The 23,405-nt window shown below is 45.1% G+C and overlaps 1 protein-coding gene across 1 annotated transcript in view; it reads right to left on the reverse strand.

Moving 5' to 3' along the window:
• The window catches only part of PRKCH (protein kinase C eta), a 233,861-nt gene that overhangs the window by 65,964 nt on the left and 144,492 nt on the right, over positions 1-23,405 (reverse strand). The window contains exon 10 of the mRNA XM_005890692.3: positions 1,432-1,586. Within this exon, the coding sequence (XP_005890754.1) occupies positions 1,432-1,586 (155 nt within the window). The remainder of the gene's footprint in view (positions 1-1,431; positions 1,587-23,405) is intronic.

Consider the following 23,405-nt stretch of genomic DNA (forward strand, 5'->3'; position numbering starts at 1 on the left):
ACAAACACAGAACACACAGTCCAGAGTCCCATACCACCACCAGGAAGGACCTAGAACCCCCTCCAGCATCAGAGACCATGTCAGCAACCACCAACAATCATGCGCTGGGCTCAAGGCTGAGACAGGAGACATGCCCTGCTGGAGCCGCCAGGAAAACAGCATGGCCGGGTCAAGGAAGCACAGAGCTTCCACAGAGTAACCTGTGGCTGCCTCATGACTTAGGAGTGAGCGGAGATTCCTGGTTACCTTCAAGGGATGACCCCGCTGCTGGCTATCCTGCCTAGCTCCCCACTCTGCTACCTCACAGCTGGAGCTATGACAGAGCATTGTGTCCACTTGAGCTTCCACAGCTCTGTACTGCGAATTTACTAGAAGACTTTTTGCACCGCGCCTGCTCCATCTCGTTTTTCCACTTCTTTCTTGCACCATGGACCAGTCCTGCTGCATTCTTTACTGATCTCACTTCTCTTTGCCTATTTTTTTCCTCTCAGGGTACTTAAGAATATTTAGTTTTTAAAGCTCTCTCACACTTTAATAATGATGTTCATACTGTAACCAGCTCACAAAGGAACAGCGAAGCTAATAAACGGCAAATTTCAATCAGGAAATTCTTTACATCAATGCACCTGAGAGAGAATTTTTCTCAAAGGAAAGAAACAATTGCCTCTCAAGAGGGAAAAATAATGGAGCAAGTGTGGCAACTAAGTTACAATGCGATGTAAAGGGTAGAAAGACTTTGACAATGGGAAAAAGGAAAACTTGCGGATGAAAATTACCTAACACTCACTATTATATTTTCCACCATACTCAGCTTTGTGTCTGAGTAAAGGTTACTTTTATCTGCTCTGAGATCTAACAACATTAACCAGATGTCAAGCCCATTTAACATATGATATATTATGATAAAGACTGTGTGTCATGAAATGAAATCAAACAAGATTTAGGAGGGGACTTCACATGATAGACATCATCAAGCAGGACCCTGCTCGTCAACATGTCACCTCTTGGCTCCTGGACTGGTGAGCAGCAAGTCTATCTGACCATGATTCTTATCTCAGTCATTTAGAGCAAGAGGTATTCAGGCTCTGCAGTTTAGGCACAGATTCTGAAAATGGAATGAATCACTCCCAAGGTTAAAACAGAAGAGACCAGCAAGTTCAGCCCCTTGAAAACCCCAGCTGAACAAATTCATGAACAGTGTCCTTTCGAGACTCTCAAGCCTGTTTTACAAATCCCACACAGGCACAAGCTTTAGTCTGCAGGTGGTGTTTATCACTGTTATTCATTTATTCTAATGGACACGCAAAACTTTGTGAATTTCAAAAAGAGTTCAATTGTTCATCATGAGAACTGGAAGGATAAGCTGAATCAGGGAAATGAACCAGGGATGAGAGGTTCATTTGAGAGGGGTTACCAGCAACCGAAACTCACCTATAGATGATTCCTTTGTCATGTAGGAACATAAGTGCCGAAATGATCTCTGCAGCATAGAAACGAGCCCGTGCTTCATCAAAACGCCGTGACTTCTGAATGTGAAACATCAAGTCGCCCCCATTCACAAACTCCATCACAAAAAACAGACGATCCTGTGTACAAACACAAAAAAGGGATCCAACGTGGTGTAGCCATCAGCGTAGAGATCAGTCAGCATCATATGATCTGGGACTGCAGTGTGGGGAGAAGAGGTTGCTAAATGGAGGTGCTCAATGGAACATCCTGACAGCGGCTCAGGGCAAAGCAGGAGGGTCTGATGGATTAGATCCTTGGGATGGTGGGGATTGGGCGGGTAGTGATAGTAACACTTGGATCTCTTTTAAAGAATTCCACATAACCTTGAATTTCTGCATCAAGTAAAAAGTAGAGAAGGTATCAGAATCTTTTGGTTCTAATTCTGCATCTTAAACACCATGTAATCCTGAATTTAATTTTTTTTGAATGTTCAGCATTAGTAAGGTGAGAATGATGTCACTATCTCTACCAAAATCATTGTTTCATAAGCTGAAAGAGAGCAACATAATAAAAAAGTGCATTCTTTTTTTGTCCGGAACGTGCAGGGTTATTCACAGCAAGTAAGAGACATTCCATAGGTCCCCACACCTGGGCAGAGAATAATCAGAGAAAAAGGAAAACATTTTTGACCAATCAGCCAGACAATAGTCTAATGAGAGCCTCAGAGTTGCCTGGATGTTAGAAATTCCATTTAGCCCATCAGAAGGTTCTTGAATCAGAAAAGGGAACTTAAAGTCAAGTGAGATGCTGTCTCCATCTGGAATAACACTCTAACCCAGCAGGTTAAATGGGCTCTTAAGAGTCATTGATGCAGTTGGTGTACTAAGTACTGTACAAGTGTTATGAATAAAGTGCTGTGGAAAGTAACATTGCTTAATGGAAGAAGTGTACAGGTCCCCATTAACAAGTGGTGTCTCCAAAAGGGACAGGGTAAAACACTTTGCTTTGGGAACCTCTGAGATCAAAGGACTTGCTTGCTCCCTCTCATTAGCATGTATGGAGTCCCAGGTTAACCAAGTGCTGGATTAGGTGCTGGGTACCCAAAAGAGAGTAAGAGAGGCATAAAACACAGTCTCTATCCACAGAGTATCTGCTGTGGGAGATACACATTACTTTAAAATAAAAACACAAAGTCATATAACAAGGTAAATTTTCAAATTCTGGTAAATTCTGTGAAGGAAAAGTGGGGGAAGCAATGACATCATATCATCTGTTTGTGGGGCTGGGAAGGTCACTCTGAGCAAGTGACGTGTGAGCCAAGACCTTCAGAATGAGTGCCATCAGGGCCATTGGTCATCTTTTTGAGGGGTAGGAGGTTGTTTCATAAGGAACCTGGTATTTTACCAATTCACAAAGGATATGTATATGTACCCAGAAGCATTTTTATTTGTGGTTTCAAGTGCTGCCATCTCTGCCAGGGGCTGCCATACAGTCACAGCTGAATGGTAGACAGAGAGGGCAGAGATTGTGTGTGCTCCTGTTCACCTCCTGATCTATCATGGGTTTAATCAGGCTCTTCCCCATTGGAAGACACTACAACTTATGACCTCTTGTTCCCAATTTCAGGCAGACCTTAATTAGAAGGGAAAAAAAAATTCCTCTTTCTGCTAATGAGAAGCAAGACTTCAGGAGTAAAGATGGAATAGCAAGATTCACACACACAAAACCAAAACCCAAACATCAGTAGAACAACTCTCCAGGCTGGCCAATATAAGCCAACAGAAAACTAAAAATACCAAGTCATCTGACTAAGCTAGAGGCCTTCAACTGAGTGGGAGTGACTGGCCAGAGGAGAGGCCAAGTTGGGCAGGACGAGCTTGGGTGAGCAATATGGCCCCCTATTTCTTGTATGGGGCAGGCTAGTGTGGAAGGAACAGGTTAGCATGGGTGGAGCAGAGGGTGAGCCTGTGATAGAGACAGATCTAAGAGCTACAGCCACATGGATGTTGTTATGCGCCTGCTGTGTTCATTTGGAGGGACCTCGGGGGCCTGGATGAGGATTCAGGCCTCAGCAAGAAGGTACATCTGATACATTTTTGTTAACTGGCCTGTCCACCTTTTCATGGCTGTGTCTGGCAGCCACATGAATTCTAATAGCTCAAAATGCCTTGTTACTGGAACGGGGTCAGTAGGTAAGTGGCTACTCTGTAGGCTGTGGACATCAATGAAGTTAGCACAAGTGTCGACGACAGCAGGCATCAATAAGACGAGGGCGTTCCAAGGGAAATTGCATCCATTTCTAGCTTGCCCCCAAAACAATCCTCATAACTTCAAGTCTGAAAAGCTAGACTCTGGGCTAAATTCCAGATCTGGGGAAGGAAATACTGCCTTCCTGCCTTGGTCGTGCTTCTCCGTCTCAGTCCCACCACCTGCCCTAGAGGCAGATTCTCAGATAATGCAGGGGGTCCTGGGAGGCAAGAACACCTGGGATGCACAGGAAAAGGTCATAAACTTTAGAACCGAGAAAGCAGGGGTTGCTTTTCACCCAGAGTTTAATTCTAACCTCCTGTCTGGCACCACCTAGAACAGAGGGTACAGCTCATAGCCCTTGGGCGACACATGACTCTTTAAGCAAGCAGGAAGGGAAAACAAGCCAGCTGAGACACAATGACGCTTTAACAAAAAGTAATGGCCCATCTTACCAAAGACCTACAATAAGGTCACAAGGTAGAAAAATAAAAGCATGTTGATCAGCTAGCAAAATGTGTTTGTTGTGAAGAGACCTTATGTTTACATACAATTCTGTTCACTCTACTTTAAAAAAATGTCTGCTGCAGAGACAGTTAACATTTGGCAGCAATTTCTCCACCATTTCTTTTGCAGAGGTGGAGATAAATGACAAAAATCTCTAGTTTTTAGCAAAGAAGATTCACTCATCATTAGCTGGGGGTGAGTGAGAAGCCGTCCTCAGCAGTAAGTTTTCATTAAACATGTCCTCAGGTGGGGCTTCTAAAAAGTGCAATAAACAGTAGGGGTTGCCGCTGCTGGCAACTAATGGTGAAGATATTTTACATCAGAAAAAAAAAATCATACATATGAATGTACAGAATGATTTCAGTTATAGCCAAAGAGGCAGACATGCACAGAAAAGATGAAAAAAAGAATGCTTATATATGACAAGTTGCTTTCAATTGTGAGATCTCGGATGCCATTTATCTCTTTATATTTTTCCGTATTGCTGAAGATTTCTATGATGACTATTACTCATAATTAGAAACAAACCAAAGTCACTCATGGCTTCCTCCATTTTCTCTGATTTTCATATGAAAGATGGGACATTGGAAAGGACAATTTTGAGACTGTCTCGGAGCAGGTATTCAGGCAGTAGGAGGTGGGATTAGGAAGCCAATAGAAAGAAGGGTCTCTACATCCCCGGTTGGTCATTATTAAGGCCCCTACTAACCACCTTCTCCCTTAACAGCCATTCTGATGCCTGATGTAACCAGGCCATCGGGCTAGTTGCAGTCACATCCAGAGAGAGACTCAAGAGCCTCTGACTTGGGTCCCAGTGCTCCACGGGTGTACAGGGTCTGAGTTCTGGTATGGGCTGTATAGAGTCTACTGAGTCTTTCAGAGAGACCTTTTGGGCTCATATTAAGAGTCTCAACAAGGAGGAATAAATGTTTACTGGGCACACACTGCCAGGCCCTGGGTGGGGACTGAGTTGCATGAAATGAAGGAGAACCCAGGCCTGCTCTCAGGAGCACAACAGCCCAGTGTGCTAAGCACAGTACATGGGCACAGGGGGCGTCATGGGACACAGACTGGGGACATGGAAGCAGCCTGGAGGCTGGGGCGGGCTTTGGGGAAAACCAGGAGGAACCGATTTCACCAGCCTTGAAGGCTGAGGAAGCACAAGTCAGATTGGAGTGGGGATGGACAGGGCAGGACTCAAGGTGAATGAACAGCGGGAGTGTCAGGTGTGAGGCAGGGTGCGGTGACTGCCAAGGAGGACATTCCCCAAGCACTGAGGGTGCTGAGTGGGGGCCTCATTGTAACACATGCAGCTTTCATGATCAAGTGCTGGTACAAAAAAGCCAGGGCTAGTTAGGATGTGCCCCTTCACCCTTTCCCCAGGTCACCCACAGCTGAGAAGAGGGCCTCAGACCTAGGAATACACGGGATCCCTCACTATAGGCTTTGGTCATAATTACAGGCCCAGTGTCTGGGCTAGAACATGTGGTGACTATACATTTTCAAGGGCTTGGCTTGAAAAAGACTCCAGGAAGTGTTGGAACCTGTCACAAATAATAAAACATGAGCTACAAAAACCAGCAACTCTGGCTGAATTCTACTCCTATGGAATGAATGCCATCAAGCTAGAAACCTTTCACGTTAAGCAAATGCCCTTTAAAGGCAGAGATGAAGCAATGAGGAAGAAGATCACCATCCGCCTACTACTCCACGATCTGTGGTGCTTAAGACCAAGTCTTTCTGGTGACTTCACAAACACTAAGTCACGCTGAACAAACCCAAATGTGAAGCAACCAGAAGAGTCTGCAGGGATCTGTGCATTTAGGGAGGCCCTCACCGCATGGCAGGGTGGATTAAGGCTGCCATGAGTCATTTCTGGGGCACGGAAGAGCTTCCAAATCCCACCGTGGGCAGGGAGGGCAGACGGCTGCTTCTGTATGTAAGCCTGTATAGACAGCATTCCAGTTTTTCTAAAATCCAATTTCCTAGACGCTGAGCCTGGACACCTGCACAGCCTCTGGCTCCTCAAAGGGAAGCAGTCTTGCACCGATGTGCATAGCAGCAGATTAAAGGTCCCACAGACTAGTTGAACCTCAGTTCTAAAGCCAGTGGCCCAGCCCTTTGTCTGTCCCTTGCTCCTTTCTTTTGTCCCTGGTTCAACCAACTACAGACCAAGTCATTAATATGGAGGAATAAAAGCAACTCAGAAATCCCTTTGTCCCACGCAGCCTAGCCCAGCCCAGCCCATGTGAGTTACAGGAGGCCAAGGAGCTGGTGCCTGGTTAATAATAGAATTTCTGTCATCACCTGCCTGCTTCCATTGACCCGCTGCAGGCTGGGCCAGGTCCGTCTGGGCTACTGTCAGTCCCAAGCTGCTACTTACCCAGGCCACAGGGGATAAAAATATCCTGTGACCTGAAAGTGACTGTCAGTATAAGCAGTGTGCATTCCCTAAAGCCCCTCATAAGGACTGTTCTTTAGGAGGTAGAACTGATGCGCAATCCATGAAGAAAAGCTAGAGACAAAACACCTGTTTGGGACTTCCCTGGTGGTACAGTGGATAAGAGTTGGCCTGCCAATGCGGAGACATGGGTTTGATCCCTGGTCTGGGAAGATCCCACATGCCGCAGGACAACTAAGGCTGTGTGCCACGACTACCCAGCCCATACACCGCAACTTACTGAGTCTAGGTGCTGCCAACTACTGAGGCCCTGGAGCCTGTGCTCTGTACCAAAATAAGCCACTGCAATGAGAAGTCCATGCACCACAACAAAGAGCAGTCCCCACTCGCCACGAGACAAGGCCCATGTGCAGCAAAGACGACCCAGTGCAACCAAAAAAACCCCTACCCATCCAGATAAAAGTGCTATGCTACCTGTGGCAAGGTGACCCTACCTAAGGAGGGTGACTCTAGAGAGAGCAGGGGCCAAGGATGAGATGCCTTAGGGTCAGTGCGCCAGGCACCTTCAGAGGTGTTGACTCAGCTTATTGAGCCCCTTCTCAGAGACCTGCCCTGGCGCAGTCACACAGGTAAGTGCTGGACACACTGCATGTGGCAAGTCGGACCAAGCCGCTCTTCCGCCCCACCCCGGCCCCCTTCCCAGAAAACTGGAACTGAGATGGGCAGATGTTCAAGTAGGCTGTGCTGTGCACAGGACCTGAGGAAACATGAACTAGGGAGCGGAGGCTCCCCCTCTGTGATGTGAACACGTGAAAAGTCTTGGTGTATCACAGTGGTAAAAGCCTGGATGGGCAGATGAAGGGAAGAATGAGGGCAGAGACAGACAGCATGAATGGCTGAGAAGGAAACTGTCTGGGTCCCTCATGCCCTTCCAGCTTCTGGTCTCTGGAGAGACCTGGCCAGTGTGTGCCCTTGGGTTCCATGAGATACCACTGTGCCTCTGAATCTGTTTTCACGTCTCCCTTTTTGAATGACCCTGGTTTAGTAATTTCCTATTTTTTTCTACTGGGAAAATTTTAACTGAAACATTCACCAAATTTTAAAGGGCAGGAGGTTTCCTGATTTCTAAATCTGGGGTAATAACATCTCTAATTACACTGATCGTGTGAAGATTAAACCAGAAGCCAAGTGCTTGGCATGGTACCAGACCCACAACAGTATTCTCAACAAATAGTTATTCGTTACAGCTGGAAGACCTTGTGCCCAGCACTGAAGTCCCTGGTGTAGCTAAAGGGAAGCACAGTGTGGTCAGGACCATGGGTTCTGGAGCCAGGGAGCCCAAGATACCAAAGCAGTTCCTGCTGTGCTCTATTTTCGCTTCCTCAAAACTCTCAACTGCAAAATGGGGACAATAAGATGACTGAACTCACAGGTATTAGAGGATGAAATGATCTAAGCTTAGAATTTCAATCAGTATATGGCACGTAGTAAGTGCTGGATAAAAGTTACCAGCTATTAGTCAAAGTGAGTATTAGGCACTCAGTCATGTCCGACTCTGTGTGGCCCCATGGACTGTAGCCTGCCAGGCTTGTCTGTCCATGGGATTCTCCAGGCAAAAATACTAGAGTGGGGTGCCAGGCTCTTCTCCAAGGGATCTTCCTTACCCAGGGATTGAACCTGGGTCTCCTGCGTTGTAGGCAGATTCTTTACCGTCTGAGCCACTTGGGAAGCAACTATTAGTAGCAGTACTACTGATATCTTCCTCCTCATCACTGCCTCCCCCAGGCAGCAGCCACCCTGGCTCTCTGCTCCTGGGGCTCTGGCCCCTGGGATGGCGGTTGCAGCAGACTAGAGAAGCACCTGCCGTGGACGCAGAGATGGTGCTCACAACAGAGCACTCGGCCTGGCAAGGACACGGGAACGAAATAGCAGCCGAAATGCTACTGCAGCAGCTCCCTGATCCTCAGTTCAGGACAGGATTTCTCGAGGGTTCAGGGAGTCAGGAGGACCCTAGGGCAGCTATTGGAATGCAGGAGCACTTCCTGATACTGCATGGTCATGGCCTTGACCTGATAAGGAGGACTTATCTTTCTCTGACGTGACTATTGAACAAGGGGTCACGAAACTAGATTTGATAAGCCAAGTCACATTAACCAAAGTTTCCTCTCCAACAAATTTTTTCATTTTTCTAATGTTAGATGACAATTCATACTCACTATTTTAAGAGCTTTATAATAATCATAATTATTATTCCAAGGGAAATGTGCTCCCCCATGAACTGCAAACTTTACAGGACTTCTTATAGTGGCTGTTCTCCCCTTCAACAGAGTTCATTTGTTCTCATAAACAGATTGAGAAAGATTTTTCTGTTTAAAGCAAGAACCCACAGTCACTGCCATTGACACATGTAAATGTCACCAAAACATGTATTTATAGTGAGGATATAGGTTACCTTTTGGAAATAACTCCAAGAATAGAAACAACATTTAAAGTTAAAGACTAATTTAGTTATTGCTTGAAGATAATGTTAGGCTGGGAGTCCCATCTATACTTACTCATCCAAATTTTAAGAATTGCTTTGAAATTACTTCTAAATAAGTAACATATCAATCTGGTATCAAGCTGATCAGCTATGAACAAGCGAAAGGAAACCTCCAGGAATAGACAGCATTGTGCTGCATTTCTTGTAAGTGCCTCCTGCTTTATGATTTTTCTCTGATGAAGTCATCTACAGGGTGAATAGGGAGTTCAGATTAACAGGAACAGTTACTGACGTCAAAGATGTGACAGTGGAAAAGCACCCTGGTGAGGAAATCTGATTGCACCATGCCTGAACTGGAAACCACTCGAACTTAACCACATTAAGAACAATTACAAAGCCTCAAGGAAGAAACAAGGAGGGAAGCAAATAGCTTCTTCATTTTTTGGTTTTGTTTTGTTTTGTTTTATTTTAACTTACCATTTTGTGTAGCCCAGAAGAGATGAGAAGTTAATTCAATCACCCAGCAAGTCTTCTGTTAAGCCCACAGGCACAATACATCCTGTCTGAGCTCAGACACTAGTCTTTGGGAAGATAAAATATGTCTCCAATATAACAAGCCCCAAGGAGCTTGCATTTGAAACCTGGAGACACACACAGTTCTTTCCAAAAACCAAGTGTTCTCCTGGTAAACTGAACACATTATGGTCTTCCTTTGTAATGTAGCTTGACAAGGCTTACTGGCTTACACACCAGAGGAGAGAAATGTCTGACAATCAAACCTGCAGTTCAACACCCTATGAAGCATCTGGGCCGGGATATTTCTTAAAGCATAAATAAGTTGCAAACATATGATAGGGGATATAGTGAAGTTGGTACTCAAGTCCTCCCTTTCTGATGGAGTCTCCTTTGTGCCTCTGATCCACACATATCTTCCGCAGTATCACTGAACTGTCTGTTCTGGCTTTCTGCACTTGGTCTTGTTTCTCTGGAAAACCTACAACCTTTCAAGGCAGAGCCCGGATGTCAAATGACGTACCACCACCCCTGGTGCCTGGACCATGCTAAGGGTTAACAAAGCCAAGGAACTAACATCGCAGGAGGCCATCTTTGCTTCCTCATTAGATTTAAACCAGAATATTAGAAAAGCTGGAACAAACTGCCAAAGACTACTTTTATCGGCCATTGTGTAGGAGTCAAGCACAAAGAAGTAAAGTGCCTTGTCCACAGTTAAAACAGTTGGTAGAAGAGTCAAGAGAAGTTAGGTCTGCTTGACGCCACTTCATCTCCCTTTATTTACAAAGCTTTGGCTTTTCTGTTTATAAAAGTAATTACACGTTCTTCATTCAAACATAATTACAAAGTAAATACATGGAAAATTGAGGAGAAAATAAAATAGCTATAATCCTGACACCCAGAGATAGAAGTCTAAATACGAGGAGAAACAAAATTATTTATGGCTTTTAGCATTCAAAGAATTGCAGATTTTAGAGCACATAAGATATTTACAAAATAATTTTAACTATGTTTGGTTTCCCCCTTATGTCCTAATTATACTTAATACTTCACAGCATGTGAAAGAACAGAAAAAGAATAGAAAGGGAGAAAACAAAAAAATATACCCCTTCTTTTTCACTTATATTACAAATATTTCCTCATGTACTTAGTCATCAAAATCATGATTTTTTTAACAGTTACATACTATTCCTGATGCCATTTCTATGAAATCCTACAATTAGCTAGACTTCTGCTTAAGTTGATCTGAATAAGAGGACATAGTATTAATAATCTAGTCACTGTACTATGATAAAGATCAGATTTATTAGCTTGGAAAAACAAGCATCTCTGATAGCAGATGATTACTAACTGGACGTGGTGTTTTAATTCTGAATGTAGATTCCCAAAGAAGAAATCTTAGGTCAGGAGTCCCCAGACTCTGGGGCACTGACTGATACCTCCAGTCAGATCAGCAGCAGCATTAGATTAGGAATAAAGTGCACAATAAATGTAATGTATTTGAATAATCTTGAAACCGTTCCTCCCAGCCTGGTCCGTGGAAAAACTGTCTTCCATGAAATCAGTCCATAGTGCCAAAAAGGTTAGGAACCATCGTCTTAGGCGATTATTCACTTTTTTTTCTTGTTTATTTATTTTTAATTGGAGGATAATTGCTTTATGATATCATGTTGGTTTCTGCCAAATATCAACATGAATCAGCCATGCTGCTGCTACTGCTAAGTCACTTCAGTCGTGTCCGACTCTGTGCAACCCCATAGATGGCAGCCCATCAGGCTCCCCCATCCCTGGGATTCTCCAGGCAAGAACACTGGAGTGGGTTGCCATTTCCTTCTCCAATGCATGGCCCATAGGTATATGTATGTATACCACTTGAACCTCCCTCCCATCTCCCACCCCATCCTACCCCTTTAGGCTGTCACAGAGCACTGGGGTTTGATAAGTCACTTTTTAAAAAAAACTTTGGGTCAGTTCAGTTCAGTTGCTCAGTCATGTCTGACTCTTTGCGACCCCATGAATTGCAGCACGCTAGGCCTCCCTGTCCATCACCAACTCCCGGAGTTCACTCAAACTCACGTCCGTTGAGTCGGTGATGCCATCCAGCCATCTCATCCTCTGTCGTCCCCTTCTCCTCCTGCCCCTCAATCCCTCCCAGCATCAGAGTCTTTTCCAATGAGTCAACTCTTCGCATGAGGTGGCCAAGGTACTAGAGTTTCAGCTTTAGCATCATTCCTTCCAAAGAACACCCAGGACTGATCTCCTTTAGAAAGGACTGGTTGGATTACCTTGCAGTCCAAGGGACTCTCAAGAGTCTTCTCCAACACCACAGTTCAAAAGCATCAATTCTTCGGCGCTCAGCTTTCTTCACAGTCCAACTCTCACATCCATACATGACCACTGGAAAAACCATAGCCTTGACTAGACGGACCTTTGTTGGCAAAGTAATGTCTTTGCTTTTGAATATGTCACTTAAAAGTATACAGAATAGGATTTCTTTAAATCATCATTTCGCACAGTACATTCTTTTAAAAAAGATTTTGGTTTCAGCATCAAATAGGAGCAAGTCTATTGAAGATACTTATGCATTTAGTTTGTAAGGGTGATAAAATAAAGATTTAAAATGCCATTTCGCCATTTCACTTATTTAGATCCTTTTCACAACAGAGGTTGTGAAACTTTGCAACTTTTTAAAGAAGATTTCATCTCTCCCTTTGATTTGTGGATCAGTTAGACATGTGTGCCTTCTAGGAAGAGATTCCGGGTTACAGCTGTTTGATTAAACATTTTTCCCAGTTAGGGAGGTATCGAATCTGGCCAAGAATATCCATGTTTGCCTTGAGAAGATGCCTGGGAATCCACTGGCTGAGAGGCTCTTCCTTCCTCTGCTTTATGTGCTGCAGTTTCTGTCTGGTATGTGTCTTCTATGCACTATTTTGAGTCTGATTTTTCCAGTACAGCCACAAGATTGTTCTTCTCTGGCCCTCAGACTGGGGAATAAAATCCCTTAAACCCCCTTACAATCTCTCGACCCTTTTTCCAATGTGGGCAAAATATGGGTCTTCATGGTCCACTGAGGAAGAAAGAAGCAGACCTTAGTGTAAATGGTGTGTGTGTGTGTGTGTGTGTGTGTGTTGGTCGCTCAGTTGTGTCTGGTGCTTTGCAACACTGTGTCCTGTAGCCCACCAGGTTCTTCTGTCCATGGAATTCTCTAGGCAAAAATACTGGAGTGAGTGACCATTCCCTTCTCCAGGGGATCTTCCCAACCCAGGAACTGAACCTGGGTCTCTTGAGACCCAAGAAAAAGAAGCATAGCTATAATATGATGAGGGACAAAGTAATCAGAAGTAGATGAAAAAGGTTTACCCTGGGGAGAGGATATTGTGTTGACTTGTCAAGAAGCTTCAGCTGGTGAAATAAAGTTCAGAAGTGCCCTTCAAACCCCAAGGATGAGAACGGTGACTAAGATAGCGGTATCAACAATCACATCACAGATTCAACGGATAGCTTTGAATCCTTGGGTGAACTGACTTCATCATGGTACTTGATGCCTCCTCCTATGAAAACTCTTCCTTCTGATTCTTTTTTCCCCCCACTTAGAAATTTCTAACTTAGGGCTTTCATGATAGCTCAGTTGGTAAAGAATCCACTTGCCATGCAGGACACCTGGGTTCAATCCCTGGGTTGGGAAGATCCCCTGGAGAAGGGAAAGGCTATCCATTCCAGTATTCTGGCCTGGAGAATTCCATGGACAGTCCATGGAGTCGCAAAGAGTCAGACACGACTGAGTGACTTTCACTTTCACTCTCCTCTCTTCTCCTTCTATAAACACCTATGGAAATATTTAAAATTACAGTTTCTGATATGCCAAGAACAACTAAAGAGCCTGTTGATGAAAGTGAAAGAGGAGAGTGAAAAAGTTGGTTTAAAACTCAACATTCAGAAAACTAAGATCATGGCATCCAGTCCCATTACTTCATGGCAAATAGATGGGGAAACAATGGAAACAGTGAGAGAATTTATTTTTGTGGGCTCCAATATCACTGCAGATGGTGACTGCAGCCATGAAATTAAAAGATGCTTGCTCCTTGGAAGAAACGTTATGACCAACCTAGACAGCATATTAAAATGCAGAGACATTACTCTGCCAACAAAGATTTATCTAGTCAAAGCTATGGTTTTTCCAGTAGTCATGTATGGATGTGAGAACTGGACTATAAAGAAAGCTGAGCACTGAAGAATTGATGCTTTTGAACTGTCGTGTTGGAGAAGACTCTTGAGAGTCCCTTGGACCGCAAGGAGATCAAACCAGTCAATCCTAAAGGAGATCAGCCCTGAATATCCACTGGAAGGACTGATGTTGAAGCTGAAACTCCAATACTTTGGCCACCTGATGTGAAGAACTGACTCATTTGAAAAGACCTGATGCTGGGAAAGATTGGAAAGCAGAAGGAGGTGATGACAGAGGATGAGATGGTTGGACGGCATCAGTGAATTGATGGGCACGAGTTTGAGTAAACTCCAGGAGTTAGTGATAGATAGGGAAGCCTGATGTGCTGCAGTCCGTGGAGTTGCAAAGAGTCAGACACGACTGAGCGACTGAACTGATACTGGTACTATTCTAGGAGAGTACTGATGAACCAAATCTAATCTCCCGTCTTGGTTCTCGTCTAATCTTACTACTGGGTTTTCTGTAAAGTGAACCCATGTATTCCATTCCCCCAGGCTCCCAATGGGTCAGAACTCTGGCTACTCCTCTCACTCTTTTACTCTAAAAAGTCCTACCAATTCCACCTCCTATGTGTTCCCCTGACTCCACTCTTGTGACAGCTGCCTTGGAGCAGAAAGGTTCTGCCGGCCGACCAGTGGTTCAACAGCCTTACCAGGGCTGCCCCTGTCAGTCTCCTCTGCAGACAGCCACCTAGAGCCCTCCCCAAATGCAGATCTTAGGTTGCTCTCTGACTTCACATCCTCTGCCAGTTGCTTTCACCTCTGAAGAGTCTAAACTCTTCAGCTCAGGATGTCTTCTTTCCTCCCCACATTTCCTCTCCTGAAATCCTGCGCCATCAAGTCATCTGGGGGCTCCTGGCCACATCATACAGTTTTAAGCCTCTCTGTCTTTGCATGGCTGTTACCTCCATCTGGAAGACCCATCCCCCTTCTGTCCTGTAGGGCTCCTATTCATCCTCAAAACCCAGCTCAGAATAGCCCCTCCCATGGAAGGTCCTCCCAACCTCCCCAAGGGCCAAGCTATGACTATCTTCTATTACACAGTGATGAAACACACCTGTTTAGGATAGGGTGATCCTTGACTGAAAGCGACCAGAGGACAGGTCCACATTTATTCTTCCTTATGTTTTTAGTCCCTAGCATATAATGTCCCTGACTCAGGAAACATTTCCTAAATTGAATTAAAAATGCAATACACATACAATATTACCATTCAACATTTCAACAGGTAATGTGTCTGGTGGCTAGGATCTACTTGTCTGGTTTTTTTTTTAATTGAAGTATAATTGCTTTATACTGCTGTGTCAGTTTCTGCTGTACAGCAAAGTGAATCAGCCATATACATATATAAATCCCCCCCTTTTTTTTTATTTCCTTCCCATTTGTGTCACCTCAGAGCACTGAGTAGAGTCCCCTGTGCTATACAGTAGGTTCTCATTAGTTATCTATTTTATACATAGTAGTGTATATATATCATTCTCAATCTTCCAATTCCTCCCACTCCCCTGCTTTTCCCCTTAGTATCCGTACATTTTTTTTCTCTATGTCTGCATCTCTATTTATGCTTTACAAATAAGATCATCTTTACCATTTTTCTAGATTCCATATATACGAATTAATATACAATATTTGTTTTTCTAACTTACTTCACTCTATGACAGTCTCTAAATCCATCCACATCTCTGCAAATGACACAGCTTTGTTCCTTTTATGGCTTAGTAATGTTCCAGTGTATATATGTACCAAATCTTCTTTTTCCATTCCTCTATTGATGGACATTTAGGTTGCTTTCATGTCCTGGCTATCGTAAATAGTGCTTCAGTGAACACTGGGGTACATATTCTTTTTGAATTAAGGTTTTCTGTGGGAATATGCCAAGGAGTGGGATTGCTAGGTCATATGGTAATTCTGGTTTTAGTTTAAGGAACCTCCATACTGTTCTCCATACTGACCATTCAATTTACATTCCATCAACAGTGCAAGAGTATTCCCTTTCCTCCATACCCTCTCCAGCATTTACTATTTGTAGATTTTTTTGATAATGGCCATCGTGACCAGTGTGATACCTCACTGTAGTTTTGATTTGCATTTCTTTAATAATTAGGGTGTTGAGCATCTTTTCACCTGTTTATTGGCCATCTAAATGTCTTTCTTTGGAGAAACGTCTATTTAGGTCTTCTGTCCATTTTGGGGTTGAGTTGTTTGTTTTGATATTGAGCTGCATGAGATGTCTGTATATTTGGGGGATTAATCCTTTGTCAGTTGCTTCATTTGCAAATATTTTTCTCCCATTCTAAGGGTTGTCTTTTCATCTTGTTTATGGTTTCCTTTGCTGTGCAAAAGCTTTTAAGCTTAATTAAATTCCATTTGTTTATTTTTGCTTTTATTTCCATTACTCTAGTAGGTAGGTCAAAAAAGATCTGGCTGTAATTTATATTAAAGAGTGTTCTGCCTATGTTTTTCTCTAAGAGCTTTATATGTCTAGCCTTACATTTAAGTCTTTATTTCATTTTTAGGGTCTACTTTTAATATGCAGAGACCACACAGTTTTGCAGACAGCCTCTATGGTATCTCTATCTTAAGCTGAAATGACATTTCCATACATGGAAAACAAACGAAAGAAAACAGCAAGTCTGTTTTCCCCCAGAGCACACTTGTATTGCTACCAGAACATTTTTTCTACACTGATTGGGAAATGTTTCTTAAAACTTTATCTCTGTCTGTAAATTCCAGTTATATGCAGCACACAGAGGACAGGAATCTGACTCACGGATAGGAACCCCTTTAAGACCACAGTGACGATGATGAGTTTCATAAGATGTCACTCATTCGGTGCCTTGTTGGCAAAGCAGAAATATGATCATTAAATGCCAAAACATGAGAGCTGCACTTTGTGGACTGCTTGCTTTCTAACATAACCCATTTTAAATATATGCTCGCTGAGCCAATCTTTTGTTCCCTGGATGCCCCCCGCTCTGATAACTCTGCCCCATCACAACAGCTGGCAGCCTGCTAACTCCTGCTCACATTCAACAGATCCCTTATTTCCACCTCCTCTTCTTAGCTCAGGGCCCCAGTTCCTTCAAATGCCACAGTGTAGCTGCTGACAGCTGTTAGCAGCCCCTAAACAGGAACTCTGTCTACAAACTCAGGGGAAAAAAAAGATATAATATTTATGTTTTAATAAAGAAGATCTGACACATTTTCTTTGACCTCTGTAGAGAGTAAATTGATCTAGCTTACTTGACTTTCCATATGTAGGCTGGACCACCAGATGCTCACATAAGGCAGGGGTTTTCAACTGGTGAGATTTTTCCCCCCAGAAGCGTCTGTTCGTGTCTGCAGACTTTTTTGGTTGTCATAATTAGGGACGTGCTATTGGCATTAGTGAATGGAGGCTGGGGATGCTCTCATCCTACAGCACACAGGATAGCCCCCACCCTCTCATAAAAAAGGATTATCCTGCCCCCAATGTTAGCAGTGGGCAAATCTCATCACATTACATAAATAAGTGATTTAAATTTTATATAAAATTTTTAGTAAATTTAAGTAACTTCATATATATATATATATATTGCTATTGTTTAGTCATTCAGTCATTTCTGATTTTTGTGATCCCATGGACTGTAGCCACCAGGCTCCTTTGTCCATGGGATTTCCTAGGCAAGAATACTGGAGTAGGTTGCGACTGTCATTCCTTCCCCAGGGGATCTTCCCGACCCAGGGATCATATATATATATATATATATATTTTTTTTTTTTTACTGGAAAGATTGATTATTCATCAGTCATTTAATTCCCTGACATATTGACCTGCTGGTGAAGGCCAAGGCTGTGGAGATAAAGTTCTGAGCAATGTGGAGGGAACTTCCTACTACAGATCTGACCTGAAGCCAAAGTAAAGAGGGACAAATTGAATTTATGAAAGTGAAAGAGTTAGTTGCTCAGTTGTGTCCCACTCTTTGTGACCCCATGGACTGCAGCCTGCCAGGCTCTTCTATACATGGAATTCTCCAGGCAAGAATACTGGATTGGGTTGCCATTCCCTTCTCTAGGGGATCTTCCTGATTCAGGGATTGAACCCAGGTCTCCTGCATTACAGGCAGATTCTTTACCATCTGAGCCAGCAGGGAAGCCCCTGGTGAGTTTATGAGCAGGATCTCAATTCTGCAGGTTCCCAAAAGAGACCTGAACCAGTCTGCAGGTCTAGCTCCCTACTTTGCTGGTTGTATCTAACTCATGTTGAACCCCCTTTCACCACTGGTAGACACACACAGTAGCACAGAAGGTCTGGGCTAGTCACGAGCACTGGCTACTTCCCACTTTGCAAGGAAATCTGAAATGAGGAGAGGAAGGACAAGGATAAGGCACTTCCCATGGGCATAGGATTGGGAATGCATGTAGGGAAGAGGGGAGGCGTTTTGCTGGAAGGGCTCTCCTCTTGTTTTGGTTGGGAATTAAACATTACATCATTTTAATGTTGAAAATATCATATACCATAAGGATGAAATTGAGTTTCTGGGAAGAGTTCCAAGACTCCCTTCGTAAGACCTAAGCAAGACATCATCACAGACCATCCTAAAGAAGTGGGTAGGAGTGAGCTCCAAATACAGCAAGCTCTTTTGCTGTGCAAATATACTGAAAGCTGGATGGCTGCACAGAAAGGAAACAGGAACTCCCTGGGTGGCCCTAAAGGGGAGACAGGGCCTGCCAAAGCCTCTGCCGCTGCAGCACAGAGGGTCTCTGGTAAGAGGAGATGAGGTACTCTCTGGCTTCAGAAGGCAGGAAAAGGAACCCTGCATAGGAGCAGTCAGTCCTGAAGGCATGGATATGGGGGTGGGGCAGGCAATGTTGTCCCCGCAGCCTCCTGTGGGGCTCTCAGGGAAGAGATCAGTCTTCCCAGCAGCAAGAGGAACTCTGTACCAATAGCAACGGTGAGCGCGGCAAGTAAGCTGAGCTGCTGCTTAGCCACGACACCTCCTGCTTTGGACCCCAAACCCACTGCCCTCCCTGCCCCCAGGAATCTCCATCAGGTCTTCAATTCCCTGCACCAGATGGGAATGCACAAGCAAATACAGCTTCAAGACACTTCTCCCAGACTCTCCTGTAAGCAGATGGCTGCTCTGAGCCTGCCCTAAAAGTAATCCCAGAAATTCGACCACGACCAGCCCACCACAGAGGGGTGACTATCTGCTATGGGCCTGCTACTCAGGTCCCAAATTCCCCAGGAGGACACCAGCTCCTTGAGGGAAGGGGCTCCTTCCTGCTTTGTCCACCACTGTGTCCTCGGGGCTCAGAGCCGGGTCTCCACACTGGAGGAACTCTGTGCACATTTGCCGAATGAACGAACACCCCCGATCTTCACCAACTGGTGGGCAAGTCTCTGAAATTTCAAGTTGGCAAAGTTTATACTGACAGACAGGGCTGACTTTGTCCTGAGAGGCCCTCGACCTGGAGCCCGAGAAGAGATGGACAAAGCTGTGTTCTGACCAGTGATGAAGTAATTATGGAAAAAGCAAGTATTCCAAAGCTAGAAGACATTAGAGTCTATGGTTTCCACCCAGTGCAGTTGGGTTTCTAGACTGCATGATTCTAGAGGGGCTTGCTCCAGCCACCCACAGATGTTGCCTTAGGTCTTGGCCCCAAGGTCCTAGTTGGTCCTGACAAAGGCCAACCTAGTTTCCCAGGGAAATACCCTCAGGCCACCCTAGGGTGATAGTTGGACTGTTAGTCTTGTATTCTGGTTGCCCTTCTGAGCAAAGACTGGCCCAGAGGTAAAAATTTCCCCCAGAATCCAGAGCTCCTTTTCAGCTACCTTCCCTTTTGTAGCAGGGAGGAAATACAGTCCTTATACTGTCTATGCCACATGTATGACTCTCCTCTTGCCAGCCAGACTGAACATTGCAAACACTGTTTCTTTCCCTTGCCCTCCATCAGTGTGATTCCGGACTGGCTGACTTGTCACTAAACCATCTGGCAGAAAGCCCCTCACGTTCTCATGCCTGGAGCCACTCCTGGCACTTCCAGCCCGGAGCTTTAGAACAGGGCCCCGCTGAGGTCTGAGCATCCATAGTTTGGCAGGTTCCCAGGCATGGTTAGGGAAAACCATAACCAACACTCCCTACCACAGATCTTCACCAGTCATCAGACACACAGGGGCCGAGTCTGACCCCGGCAAGTCTCGGCCAAGTCAAAGGAAATGACACACAATCTGTGAACCGCCTTTCACACACTGGAGGTGGGGGGTCCAGGCCATCTCTAGGTCATCACCGTGGGTGACAGCTAGTGACAAGGCCAGTTGCAGCTGAATAACCTCAAAAGGAAACACATGCCAACCCTTTCAAGCCCTTTGGTCACACCAAGCGTTCTGGCATCCTCCCCAAGCAGAGACAGCCAAAGGAACAGCAAGAACTCCGGGTTCTCCTATTTCTCATTCATTTTCATGACCCTATTGAGTCACAGATAGTCGGGAAGCTGGGAAGCCTCTGGGGACAGAAGCAAAGGTCCTAAATCAGCACCCACTGTCCCCTGCTAGAAATTCAGAGCCCAGAGACAGCCCATGTGCATTCTGTCCCCAGCGGGAACATGATTAATGTCAGGAACATGCCCAACTGGGAAACACCACGTTCTGGCTTGTTTTCTATTTTGATCTGAGCCAACGGCAAACTATACCAAGTGACCCATAAGCAGCCCACATTGTGTTTACGGCACTCAATTCTCAGTGGAAGGAGGAAGCCCAGTTCCAAACAGGTTAAGAAGAAATGGCCTTTCCTTAGGTGTTTTATAAAAGGCCACAAAACCCAATGCTGTGAAAACCTACTTTTATTCCTGCTTGATAACAGGCAGGGGACCTTCCTCAAGACAAGGGTGCCGTTTGCTCGGCCAGGATGAGAACCCAGAGCTCGCCTATGGAAGGCTGCAGTGCAGTCCCCTCCTGACGAGATTCCGAAAGATGCACTCCAGGGCAACAGGATGATTCTGCTGCCCATCTCTCCTGTGTGTGTCTCTCTTTGACACGTACACCCCTCTGCTAATATTTAACACACTGACAGAGAAAATAACTCAACTCAGGTTGTTCCCCTGCACCCCTGTTGCGGGTGATCTTCAGACATATTTTACGTGTGACTTACGTGCACTGAAATCAGTTTGCACGGGTTAGGTAAGCTGACAGCACTTGGGTCACAAGATTCCTAGCCACCCTACCCTTCAAAGGCAGGGTTTCTGCTTTATTGATGGACCCTGAGGTGTGGCTTCTTAGGGAAAGCGATGGCCCCCCGCCAGGAACTCCAGGTGCACTGCTTTGTGAGCAAGCCCCTGCAGGGGACACCTGACGACACCCCATCCCCCGGCTGCTGTCCCTGTAAAAGGAGGTTCTGTGTAATGCCTCCCCCGCCCAGGGCAGCAGATCACCAGCGCACAAACGCGCTCACGGCTCCAGCGCGGCCTGGGCACCGGGCACAGTGTGTCCTGTTTTCCAAATGGAAACCTTTGCTCTAACAAACTGGGTCTCTGAACAAAGGCTGAAGCATCTGACCAGTGTTTACTCTGCCGCTCCCCCTCCTGCTGCTGCCGCCCCTTTGTTCCTCCTGGTCTCGGCCCTCAGCTCTCAGCCAGGCTCCAGGAGCGCCAAGGAGAGCCCCGGGAGCTGGGGGTGGGGAGACCCGGATTCCAGGCCATAAATGCCAGCAGGCTCAGCTGCCGACACAACAGTTCCCTGATTAAGATGAAAGGAGTGTGAAGTGAATTTAACCTGAAAGGGTGGGAAAGGCAGCGTACCCCAGGCCAGCAGCCCGGACCTGGGCGCTCCTGGCTTCAAGAGGCCTCACTCCCCCGACCCCATCGACAAAGAAACAGAAGCACGTTGCAGGAACTGGCAAACAGAACAAAGAAGAAAAAGATCATCCATAATTCCACTGCCTTCATAAGAGTCCCTGATAGTTTACTGGCATCATTTCCTTTCTGTGTTTTTTTTTTTTTGGAAGAGGGGACAGGTTTGCCAAGTTGCTATCCCAGGAGGAACCTGAAATGGATTCACACTGCTAATTATCATAAATTCTGTACTATTTCCTGGCCTCCCATCTCTTGTCCCACCAGTTACTCTGTTTAATTTTGGGCAAGTAATTTAGCTCCTCCTTCACTTTGCTGCTGCTGCTGCTGCTGCTAAGTCGCTTCAGTCGTGTCCAACTCTGTGCGACCCCAGAGACGGCAGCCCACCAGGTTCCCCCATCCCTGGGATTCTCCAGGCAAGAACACTGGAGTGGGTTGCCATTTCCTTCTCCAATGCATGAAAGTGAAAATGAAATTGAAGTCTCTCGGTTGTGTCTGACTCCCAGCAACCCCATGGACTGCAGCCCACCAAGCTCCTCCATCCATGGGATTTTCCAGGCAAGAGTACTGGAGTGGGGTGCCATTGCCTTCTCCGCCTCCTTCACTTTATCACTCAGCAAAATAAAGATAATAATTGTACCCATCTTCTAGGGCTGATGTAAGAATTGTATGGAATAAATCATATATGTTAGATGCTTCTGAAAGTAACACACAATCTTTTAACTACTTAATATTCAATCATATCTCTACTGGCCAAAAACCTTCATCCAGTAGTACATTTTTTAAGTAGATTCCCATTGCTGAAGACTGAGGTTGTTTCCAGTATCTTCCTAGTATAAATTATGCACTGAAAATTAAACATATTAATGCATAATGTCTTATTCTTTATGTTGCTTTCTTTGACGAGGTTATTAGGAATAAAATCAACAGATCCAAGAGTATAAACATTGATCCAGACTGTAAGCCATGATCCAGCTTAACGAATCATTCACAAACTATTAGAATTTACAATGCTTTCAGAAATTTATGAGAATGCCAATGGAATGATGTACTTGCAAGTAATATGTATTATGATAAAAAATAATCTGGGGCAATAATTCATGGGCCCATAATTCTACGTAGCAAACTTGATAAATTATCTAATATTTAAAATTTGCTTATCTTTTTGTTTTGACCAAGAACAAAAAGAGCTCCAAAATCCCTGTTTTGTGAGTGTTTATGGTTACCGTCATGTAGGGTCTGTGCTGGCCCCTGGGAGTCCCAGGACTGTTTTGGTGTGGGGAAGGAGGCAGTCATCACAACACCCAGCTGGTTGACTTTTGAACCATGGCATGCGTGTGGCAACAGCGTGTCTGCATTCTCGCCTTTGGTTCTCACAGCAATCCCGCTTTCATCTCCACCATGAGAACTCTAGGGCTCAAAGGACTTTTAAGGGAGTTGCAAGCCATTCAGACAGAGGAAAACAGACTTGGAAGGACTCAGCTTCCTTTTCCAAGGGCAAGGCTGCTGCCATATCAACAGGTTGGAGGGGAGCCAGTGCAGACGGAAGGGGCTTAAGCAGATGCTGAATCAACAACCTCTGTGTTGTACAAGATACCCAGTGGACGGAGCCGGACTCCAGAGTCAGCCTGACCCAGAGATGAACCTTGTTTCCATCACTCAGCTCAAGGGAGCCTTAGCAAGTTGCTTCCTTTCTCCTGGGCCTCAGAGACACTCATTCCGCAGGCCTGGACAGTGAGAGAAGCGCTGTTT

Source organism: Bos mutus, chromosome 10, assembly GCF_027580195.1.
Source record: "Bos mutus isolate GX-2022 chromosome 10, NWIPB_WYAK_1.1, whole genome shotgun sequence".
Taxonomy (NCBI): domain Eukaryota; kingdom Metazoa; phylum Chordata; class Mammalia; order Artiodactyla; family Bovidae; genus Bos; species Bos mutus.